Source organism: Dipodomys merriami, unplaced genomic scaffold (assembly GCF_024711535.1).
Source record: "Dipodomys merriami isolate MVZ:Mamm:240054 unplaced genomic scaffold, mDipMer1.0.p SCAF_204, whole genome shotgun sequence".
In the NCBI taxonomy this organism is placed as follows: Eukaryota; Metazoa; Chordata; class Mammalia; order Rodentia; family Heteromyidae; genus Dipodomys; species Dipodomys merriami.
In genome coordinates this window covers 912,537-924,277 of record NW_027203427.1, presented here as the reverse complement: position 1 = coordinate 924,277, position 11,741 = coordinate 912,537, and the positions used below count along the sequence as shown (strand labels likewise).

The 11,741-nt window shown below is 39.7% G+C and overlaps 1 gene segment (V, D, J or C); it reads right to left on the bottom strand.

Annotated features, from left to right (window-relative positions):
- Nucleotides 1–5,653: 5,653 nt before the first annotated feature.
- LOC138833333 (immunoglobulin kappa variable 1D-33-like) lies at nt 5,654–6,556 on the bottom strand. The segment is given in 2 exon segments: nt 5,654–6,310; nt 6,431–6,556. Coding segments are annotated over 2 exon segments (378 nt in total).
- Between the last annotated feature and the right edge of the window lie 5,185 nt (nt 6,557–11,741).

Below are 11,741 nucleotides of genomic sequence, written 5' to 3'. Positions count from 1 at the left end.
AAAAAACAAAAAATGGCTTTAAGGTAGCTGTCTGGTGCCTGGGCACCATGTTGTTGTTTATGGTTACAGGAAATTTCCCATTTAAAGGAAATGCTTCTAATCAGCTAGGTATAGAAATTGTAGAGGACAAGTATAATATGCCATCTCACCTGACTACCAAAGGACATAACATCCTTTGGCAGCTCTGAACAATAGACCCGCAACAGAGGCTGGATATACAACAAATCATGGTACACCCCTGGTGTGATAAAGTTGAGGAAGGCTGTCTATATCCAGAATATCCACTTCCAGACCAGTTGGACCCAACAATTGTCACTAGAATGTGTGGCATGGGATACAACAAATTGCAGATCAAAACATCAGTACTGCAGAGAGCGTTTGATGATGTGATGGCCACTTTATGATAAAAGATGGCTTAGATCCAGCGAGGGTCAGTCAGGCAAAGGCTAACTCAGTGCTCTTGGGTTTTCAAATATACACAAGTGTCACAAAGCTTTCTGCCTTCCCTCTTGAGGGAAGAGCAAATAAACCTTCCATAATTTTATTCTTTGCCATTACCATTTCAGTTTCTGCTGACTGTGATGAGAAAGAGTGGATAGACAGAAGTTCCTATCAACTGTCTTTATTAGAGCAAGAGCCCAGGATACAGAAAGCCAGAGACCAGAGTGCAGAGTCCAGTACTGTATCTTCTTCAGTCTGTCCCAGCTAAGAGACAGTAACCAAACACTAATAAGAGCTTGATGATCAGGCAATGATGATCAGGCGAATAAAGAGTAGAAGCTAGAAAAGACACAACTGGATTTTCAGCTTCTAAACAGAAATAACAGTATGCTCTATAGTTGTGGAGCAGGACCACATCTTGATGGAAGTATTTTAACTTTCATTACAGATGAAAAATAAATCACATGCAACATTTGATATCTATAAACTGGATAGCTATAAACAGCTATAAACATAAATATAATATATAATAAATAAATATGTAAATGCATATATGTATAATTTGTTTATATGTAATATAGTATAATTATAACATTACATTATAATTATTATAATTATATTTAAAATATAAATAAATAGCTTGTGAAACAGTTTTTTCATTAAATACCTAATGGTTTATCTGAAGTCTCTTGATATGTGTACTTTTATGATTGTTCTACTAGTCTTTTTAGATTGTATGTAGTATAATTATCAAACTGTCTTCTTCTCGACTCAGTCACTTTCATCGTAACAACACAATTTTCTTTATTGGTAGACTTCCACAATTTGCTCTACTGATTTCCCAGAACAGCAACACAGGAGCATAGCTGTCTCACTCAGAAGGAAGGTATTAGTTCAGGGTTGTATCAGTGTGGGAGGATCATGTGTATGTTGAAAGCAGTAATAAACTCCAACATCCTCAGCCCCACCCTGCTGATTGCCAGTGTGAAATCTGTGCCTGATCCACTGCCACTGAACCTGTCTGAGACCCCAGGATATTGGTTGGAGATCCTATTGATCAAGAGTTGTAGAGACTGGCCTGGCTTCTACAAGAACCAATTCAGATAGGTGTTTCCATTTCTTTGCAAAAGACTCTGACTAGAACTGCAGGAGATGGAGGCTGGCTCTCCCAAGGTGAGGGTGAGCAAACCTGGATTCTGAGTCAATACAGAATCCCCACTTTACCCTAAAATAATGAGAGAAGTGAACACAGTTAATTATAAGCATCATAGGATATTTTCATAAGCATCTTTTCTTATTTCATGGTATATTTTAAAATTTTTGTTTTATGCCTCAAAATGTTCCTAAAATACACAATGAGCACACACACACACACACACACACACACACACACACAGAGTTTGATGCTTCTAAATCATATCTGTAAGGGACCTCTATAATTTGCCCGCACCATCCCACTATCTAGTTGTATTCTTTTTTTTTTTTTTTTTTGGGTCCGGTCATGGGGCCTGAACTCTGGGCCTGGGCGCTGTCCCTCAGCTCTTCAGCTCAAGGCTAGCACTCTACCACTTGAGCCACAGCGCCACTTCCGGCTTTTTTCTTTTTGCTTATGTGGTGCTGAGGAATTGAACCCAGGGCCTTGAGCATGCAAGACGAGTGCTCTACCACTGAGCCACCTTCCCAGCCCCCCCACTATCTAGTTGTAACCAGAGCACAGGTCCTTGGTCCTTCGGGAATCTTCCTCAATCTCACAGATATATATGTTACATTTCCACCCAGGAGGACAAATCTGCATATCTCATATGTGGATGCAACAAACATGGAGAGCAATGGCCACAGAGCTCGGCCCCTCCCCATCCCTTTCCTCAGCTCTAATGTGTTCTTACCTAGTATCCAGAGCATGAGTAGCCCCAGGAGCTGAGCAGGGCACCTCATTTTGAGAGTAAGTAGTGCTGGTCAGTCCAGGCAACTTAGAAGCTGAGCTTTTATGTTGGACTTACAAGGGAGCTCCTCTCTAGGGAGTAATATGCAAATATCCTGGTGGGTGAGGTGGTGAGAGACAAACTGTCAGATGAGATGGAAACAGACACCAGGAGAGTGGGCCCTCTCCTGTGAGCAAATGACAGTAACTGTGATCAAGGAAAGGTCAAAAGCTGTATGCATATGATCAGATAAGATGCAGTTAAGTGAAATGAAGCTCAAGATAAAGACACAAGTGGTTTTTTCTGAAGAGTTAAAAGTGGCTTCGTTTCGAAGAGGTGGCCATTCTGCTGTTCATATTAACCCAGGGCCCACCTGAGTTCCACAAGCTGAATTGTTTGTGCTGAAACTGCTCTGAAGTCAGGTCCCTCTTTGTACTATAGCTGACCTTAGACCCCCACAAACTCCAGGAGATGACTAAGCTGGCCCAAGATAAACAGACCCTGTGAGAAAACCCAGACCAGCAATTATCCCAGCTAGCAGAACAGCTTATCCGAATCCAACTAGCCAGAAAACTCTCTGGTAAACTTTAACTGCTCTGAAATGTCCATATGGACCTTACCGCCCTGGAATGTTCTGCATCTGGTTGCTGTAACCTTGTGATTTTTTGCCTTCATAATCCTTGTAAAATTTCAGCTCAGGGCTTCCTCCTATGCTCTGCTGTGTCGGTGTGAAGGACAAAGCCCAAGCTGAGGCCTGCCTGAATAAAGCCTTGCTTTTGCATTTTGGAACTTCTGACTGTGGTCTTTTTTGGTGAGGTCCTGCAATGGAGGCACAACATTTCTTTCTTGCTATTGTTTCTAATGGATTTACAAGGTACCATGTGATTTTTTTGTTGCTTTGTATGTCCCTCTCTCACCTCTGTTTTCACTGTATTAGATGTTGGTATAATTTGGGGAGCGGAAAGGAAAAAAACAAAATATTTAAATAGGCATACAGGTTCACCCTTTGCAACAATGAGATGTACAAGACAATATGTTGAAAACCAAACTTAACAATTGCTGTACCTTTCTCTGGGATTTTACCTTCTTCCATCCATGGACCAATTTTTTCCTTGGCTATTTTCACTCACAGGATCATATATCTCATAATCCTAAGTATTTTCTTCAATGGCAACACACCCACCTCCTCAATCTAGCTCCTCCTATATCCACTGTTAAAACATTGCCTATAAAAGAGAGATGCCCTATATTTGTCTTTTTTACTTGCTCTATTTTTATTTTTATTGTGAAAATACTGTACAGAGGGATTACAATTACATGGGCAAGATAATGAGTACATTTCTTATCAAGCATTGCAGCCTCCTCCTTTGTTTCCCCTTCCTATTCTTACCATCCTCCCCCCGCCCCCACCCAATTCTCCTCCCCCCCACCAAGTTGTAAAATTCATTTTTCCACATAACAACTTGTTATAGCTAAGATATGGAACCAACCCAGATGCCCCTCAGTAGATGAATGGATCAAGAAAATGTGGTATACATACACAATGGAATTCTATGCCTCCATCAGAAAGAATGGCATTGCCCCATTTGTCAGGAAATGGAAAGACTTGGAAAAAAATTATATTAAGTGATTTACTTGCTCTTAATTCGCCTTTTTGTATACCTTTGCCCTAATACTTAACTCATGATATTTAGTAGCGGCAACTTCAATACTCACAGTAGAAACTCTTTCAGAGTGAGTTTTTTCCTCCAAGTTATTCCTTATGATTAATTGGATATATTTCCATGTAATGTTATAATCTATAGGACAATATTTTATAAAATGGAAGAGTTTACCTGTACTATGGTTAAAAAATTTGGTAAGTCTTAAGACGATACATAAATGACATAGCATATAATAACAAAACAATGTGACAATAATACTTATTAGACAGTATACTGGAAATGAACTTCGCAGCTTGGGCTGGGGGAGTAGTTGGCAGGGTAGACATTGGAGATAATGAGGGAGAGGGTGACACTATTCAAAAAGAAATCTACTCATTACCTTACTTTTGTAATTGTAACCCCTTTATGTATCACCATTACAAAAACGTGAAAACAATAAAATAGAGAAAATCAGAAAAATCATAGACTAATATCTAATAATACATCATATATACAAAAAAGCAATAATATATTTTATATAATTTATATTTAATTATTATGTACTGTATCTTATACATTAGGTATATATACATAAATATGATGCATAAGTTGCATACATATGTTCACTTGTCAATCTGAGAATCAGAAGGCATCTGACTTAAGGAAGATCTGCTTTATCTTGGGATTTCTCTTTTTTTTTTATTAATAAAAGACATCAGTGTTGTTCCCCTGACTGTCCAAGACTGCTAGATTCTTGAGATTAAAACAGAGAAGATTCAGTGAGCGAGGAACACTGCTGTGATTCTTGGTGGGAACTGGTCTGGAGGACAGAGGGACTAAGCTCAAGAAACATCTCACCCTCAGTGAACCTTGCAGGGGAGAGCACAGAATGGCTGGATACCCAGTGCCAACAGTGTTGTTTGTATTCGGTGTTTCTCTTGGTAATTTCAGCTTGATTGCTAAGTGGGACTAGGAGCTAGAAAATAGAAATAAACTAAATTTATCCTCCTTTCACCCCTCCTTTCTCTCCTTCCATTCACACCATCTCCTACTTTGCTTCTCTCCCTCTCTCTCTCTCTCTCTCTCTCTGTCTCTCTGTCTCTCTCTCTCTCTCTCTCTCTCTCTCTCTCTCTCTCTCTCTCTCTCTCTCTCTCTCTCTCTCTCTCTCTCTCTCTCTCGTTTTTCTTATTTTTCTCAGGCAATGTATGTTGATCAAGTCAAATATATTCCACAAGTATAAAACTCTTTTAAATTAGATAACTTATCTCTAAAGTTCATCATTCTGATTGAGTTAAAGAGGAAAACTATAGGCTATCTCCATTTAGGTGAAAAAATATTTCTAATAGAGTCAACAGCTATCCATGACATATCAGCAGGCCCAGAATAATGGAAAGTACCTGTTTTAATAAATAGGCAAACTCTGAAACAAACTTTGTACTCATTGATACAGTTATTTAGCATTTTACCACTTAAGTTGTATTAAAGTATGAAATGTTCACTATTATCTTCTGTACCTAATATTGTACTGAGGTTCTCCAAATGCAATAAGAAAAGCTAAAACTAATTGGAAAAAAGCACGAAAGACCTGTAGCAGGAAAAAGGAAGTGGCAAACTGTCTTTACTTGCTGATGAAATTCATGCATGAAGTATTGAAAAATCTCAAAATAAAAGTTTTGAAATAACTTTGAAGTTTCTCTGTGCACATTGTGAATATCTAGTCAAGATTTTAAAAACCTGAATAAAGTCAGAGTATTTCCATGTTTTTAGTCTGGAATGTCATTTTAATATTTCAACATTCAGCCCAGTGCCAGTATCGCACATCTATATTACAGTTACTCCAAAGATTGAGATATAGAAGCTCGCTGGTCCTGGATATCCTGAGAAAGATTCTTGTCCTATGATTCTAGGACAGCTCTTGCAAGAGGAAGCATGAGGAAAGCAGCTGGGACAGCCCAGGCTCACACTTCTGCTTCTTGGAGGTTTATGTTATGGCTTGTATCACTGTGGGTGGGTTATCATAATACTGTAGACAGTAATAAGTGGCAATGTCTTCAGGCTGCAGGCTACTGATGGTGAGAGTGTACTCTGTCCCAAATCCACTGCCACTAAATCTGGAGGGGATCCCGGATTGTAAATTGTTTGCATTATAGATCAGGAGCTTTGGAGCTCCCCCTGGTTTCTGCTGGTACCAGTTTAACCCATAGTAAATGTCCTGACTGGCCTGGCAAGTGATGGTGACTCTGTCTCCAGGAGATACAGACAAAGTGGATGGAGACTGGGTCATCTGGATGTCACATCTGGTACCTGGCATTGAAAAGCAATAAGTATATATATAATCAAGCATGTTATAAGAAAGCTTCATAAACAGCCAAGCATCACTGACTACAGCTGACTGAGGAGATCCTCAGCGTAGTCCTTCCTTACCTGTAATCCAGAGCAGCAGGAGCCCCAGGAACTGAGCAGGGGCCTTCATGTCCATGCTGTGTGCTGACTAGGACTGACTCCTGCCCAGGATGTGAGAAGCTTTCAAGAACTGCTCAGGGCAGTGGGCTGTGCTCTGGGCAATGCAAATCAGTAGGGGTTGGAAGGGGCCAGCACAGCTGCACCAACATGCCATATTTCAGTATCTCAGCCCAGACGTGATGTCCCAGATACAAAAAAAAACATACCAGGGTAGCACTGTTGTTCCTGAAGAGAATGTGTTTCTCTCTGGGTTTCAGGGGACAGAATGCCTCTCTGGTTAAATACAATGAAGTTTAATTTATACATGGGTCATGACACATTTTTCATGAAAGCATTTTATACAAGTCAATTTTTTCAAGCAAAAATGGCTCCAAAATGTATAATTAATGATTTAGATCAGATTTTCTGTCTTTGGTTTCCTTGAACCCATTTGTTAATCATAGACACAATCATTCAATTACTCAACCTACTTGGGTATGTAGGTTGATAGAGAGAGTGATAGTTAAATAAATAGATGATAAACAAGTATCAATTATGACTTAATGAAAGACAATGAAAAGTATGAAATTAAAGTATGTGCAGTATTGTGCTATGGTGTACAATGTACAGGCTAGCCATTGGGTTTTGCTATCAACTCCAGGTTGCTGTCCACTGTTTCTGAATGTACTTTCCCACCACCATCATCCAGTAGACTTAACATCAGACATTGGCTCTCTGTATACTGAAAGGACCTGGCTACAGGCATAGCTTTATTACATTGTACATTTCTGAGCTGCAAGTCTCCTAAAGTCTTGATGACATTCATGCCTATTTGTTCTTAATCCAAGTTATTCCTCCTCAGATCCTGAGCTATTCTGTAAACCGAAGCTGAACTAAACTTCAATTTACTCTGCCTCTTAAAACTGTAAATTCCTACAGCACCTCCCATTTAATGGAATTTGTAATTAAATAAGTTTTCATTGATTGAACTTAGAGTTTATGATATAAGCAAGCTCTGAAAGGATGACATGTAGCATAGTGAAGTGTGAAGTGGGACACTGGAGCTGCAAATCCCAGAGAAGACAAGGTAAAATGCCACAGGTGATAAATCCAGAGTATGATGAGGAAGGCTCCCACCTGGAGTCCAGCATGTGAGGAAGCTGTTCACCCTAGTGCTGGATGTCACAACTGGAAAGACACAGACAGGACATTTGCTTGACAATGAATCCACAATCTTATTGTGAGTCCAAGCAGTTGCTGCAGGTGCACAAAGATAACACTGCAACCCAAAGGCCAGTAGCTCACAGACCAGGCATTGCCAAAGTCAGAGTCCATCTGTACCAGGGCCTATATGACAGGTTCCTATAGCAACCCTGTTCACTGAACTATTTCACACACTATTGGAGCCAAAGCAGATTTTAGAAATAAATTCATGTTTTCTTCTCTCCCCTCCACATAATGAGTGAAGCTTTAATGCTGGACCTGGCTTATGTTAACATGCACTCCTGGTGCTGACAAGTTCTCTAGATTATCATTCCTCTGACGTGGGTTTGAGAGAAGAACAATTAGAAGAATAGCTCTCAGTTGCAGGTGAAAGAAGAGTAGATGTGAGGATGGAGAAAGAATCACCCGACTAATTGTGAAATAAGACAGTCAGTCCTGGGCTGGGAATGTGGCTTAGTGGTAGAGTGCTTGCCTGGTATGCATGAAGCACTCAGTTCAATTCCTCAGTACCATGTACACAGAAAAAGCCAGAAGTGATGCTTTGACTCAAGTGGTAGAGCACTAATCTTGAGCACAGAGAGGGCCAGGGGTAGCATCCAGGCCCTGAGCTCCAGTACAGGACTGGCAAAAAAAAAGACAGTCAGTCCCAAAGATCTAAGGTGGAATAAGCCAGACCCAAGGAAATATAGGTCCCATGGTTTCCCTCATTTATAATAATTCATGTGTGTATTGGACAATTTATCAGATGAGCAGAAAAAGCTCAAAAAGCCAGGTACATGTGACCATGTAACATGATGCTAAGTGAAATGAAACCCAAGATATGGACACAACAGGTTTTTCTTTATTGTTATTTTTAATGTACTATGCGATTATTTTGTTTCCTTCGTATGTTCTTCCCCTTATGGTATATCCCCTGTTGTTACTGTACTTGATTTTGATACCCTGCATCTTGTATATACATTTGTCTAATTTAGGGAGGGGAAGAGGACTAACAAAATTGTGAAACAAAGATATAGGATGAGACATTGCAACATATTCACAAGAGAGAATATGGGAAATGAACTTTATAACTTCAGGGGGAGTGGGGGGTTGGGGAGAATGAAGGGGTGAGGGTGGTGGGGGAGGTAAAGGATAGAAGGAGAAAAACTTGAGAAAAGGTAACAATGCTCAACAGGAAATGTACTCACTGCCTTCCTCATGTAAATGTAACCCCTCTGTACAGCATTTTTACAATAAAATAAAATTTACAAAAGTAAGGTTGCAGCAAAGGGTGAATATGAGCTTCAAATAACACAATTGGAAATGCAATCCTCCAAATCTCACCTCTCTTCCATAGTTTAGGATAAAAGCTACACAGCACTGTGTCCAGCACTATCATCTTAGAAGGGGTCTTATGAACTTTTTGTCCAGGATGGCCTTCAAACCACATATTTTCAACCCTCAATTAGGTACAATTAGAAGTGGGAGCCATTGGTGCCTTTAAATTTTTTATTTAATTGCAAAGATGCTGTGTAGATAGGGTTATAGTTACATGAGTAATGTAATGAGTACATTTCTGTCGAGCACTATTAGCCTCTCCTTTGTTTTTCTCCACCTATCCTTTGAATGAAACCTGAAAAAGTTAGTCCAGAAGATTTAATGAGAAAAATGTCTGTACATATATGACTTGAGTGACCCCTAGTGTTTTGCTGGTGTAAGGACCAGATGATAGTAAATACCATTGAAATCCAGAAGCTCTAATGTCAAATTCCAGTTCTTCTCAATTAGAATTAGTAGGAAATTCCATTATCTTGAGATATTTCTCTAAACTAATTTACTATCTTGACCAAAGTCTTCTTTATCTTACTATGGTGATGGAAGTGTTCTTTTATTTTCATTATACCATGTAAATGTTTGAAATGACAAGCATTATTGAGAACTGGTCATAAAGCGCTATTTTAAAATCAAATGGAAAGCATATATTTGCATAAGTTCCTACCAAATAAACAAGTCATATTTATTTTCAAATTCGGATGGTAATATTGTCAGAATGATGTATTGATATATTGTTTGATTACATTTTTATTTTTGTGATGATCATAAAAAATGCTATCACTTTAAACCATTATTGAAAGGGATTTTTAACCCCCCTACAATGCTGTTGTCATGGAAGTAGCAACTAAGTACTCTGCATATACAACATATTTAAAGAATAAAATAAAGGTGTATATTAATATCATCACAAGAAAACAGAAGAATAAGGACCAGTGATGTCACAGTAAACATCATTCGTTCTATTTAGACTGATGGTCACTAAGTTTTTATTTTCCCCAATTATTTGATAAATTTATATTCTACACAAGGTTACATTTTGTGTGGAAACTCCTGGGGGGGGTAAAGGTAAAAGAAAACATCTGAGCCGTAATCCAGTACATTCTTTGTTACAGGGTCAGTGTCTGCTATGGGATATTAACTAATGACAGTGTGCAAGAAGGCTGCTGGTGGTTATGGAGAAAGATAGAATCTTGCACAGGCTCAGGTGTCTTTCTTCCTATGGTTACACAGATCATTCCTAATGCAGGTCTGACTGATGAACATGTATTCCTACTGCCTCTGCTCCATGTGGGAAAACCCTGATGGATCTTCGGTTATCATGTCACAGCATGCAACATGTTCCTAAACCCAGCTGTGCTAGTCTACCCCTTGAAGCAGAAAGCATTTGGAAGCTCTTTTTACCTGTGATGAGGGGAGCAACAGAGCATCAGGTTTCTTTGCATGGGATCAACACAGGACATTGTTAGCTACAGACAATGCATTACACTCCTGTGAATCTTGCAGATGTTCAGACAATATATGAGAGCCAGGCTACTGCCTCTTCATCATTCATTGCTCACAAGAAACACCCTAGACCTCTTTTTGCACTCATGTCATTGACAGCCATCACATTCCCACCAGAGCCCACTGACTGAAGGCATGAAATCAATGGTAGCTAACACCTCTCTATATCCTACATGCCAATCTCTGGCATTCTAGGGAAAATGAAAAGGGGGGACTTTGCAAGACCAGTGCTGTTGGAGCCTCTCCCTCTTGATGTATATAATGTGGTGTGGACAGGGGTGGTTGCCTCAGGTTTATCAAGCACCTGGAAGTAATGTCCATCCACACCTGTGCTGGTAAAGATGGTGTTCAACTGCTTCCTCCTCCTCTTCCCTCTGCCCTCCCCCATGCTTCCTAGGACATGAAGTGTTGGTTTCTCAGGCAGCCTGGCTATGAACCCCTTGGCTCCAGTGTGCCTCTCCAGCTACCTTTTGGAACACAAATTGAGGGATACCACCTGTGTCTCTCAGCTTTTCCATGAATCATCTTTCACCTGGATATTCTTAAAAATATTTAAACCCTTTTAATTTACAAGATTTTTCCTAAATTTTTAATTGTCACTATTTATTTGTTTGGCTCTGGTACTGGGGCTTGAACTCAGGGCCTGGTTGCTCTTTTTGAAGTTTCCTTCCTGAAGGATAGTACTCTACCACCTGAGCCAAAGTTCCACTTCCAGCAATGATTTTCAGGGTGGGATGCCTTTGGGGAAGAGTAGTTCTGTGGAGATGACAGGTTCCTGTACTTTCCTATCTGATCTTTTTGGAATCATAGTCTTCTGATTCAAAGCTCCTGAGTACCTAGGATAGAAATCTTGAGTCAGAGGTCCTCCATCTTTTCCTCTCTTTGGAAAACATGTGATTACTTTTCACTATCCAGAGGCCCACTGAGTAGTCTGCACTTTATTTGAGCCTGAGACACACAAACACACTGATTGTGTGTTTGTTGTGTACATGTGTGTGTCTATTCTTTGCTTTATACAGATGTTCCCTGTGATTTGAAATCCCCCCACATTATTGCTTGTATTCATTTATTTATTGGTATAAATTTAATTTCAGTGATTTTGACCATATTTGACTGCTTTCCCTATCCACAGCTGATTTGCACAATATGTGCACTATATGGGTCTGTGTGTGGACACATGCGGCATCTTCACACAGCTATTCCCTATGAATGGGAGAAAACCCCTCCCTCTCCGAGAGTATTAAGGCACATT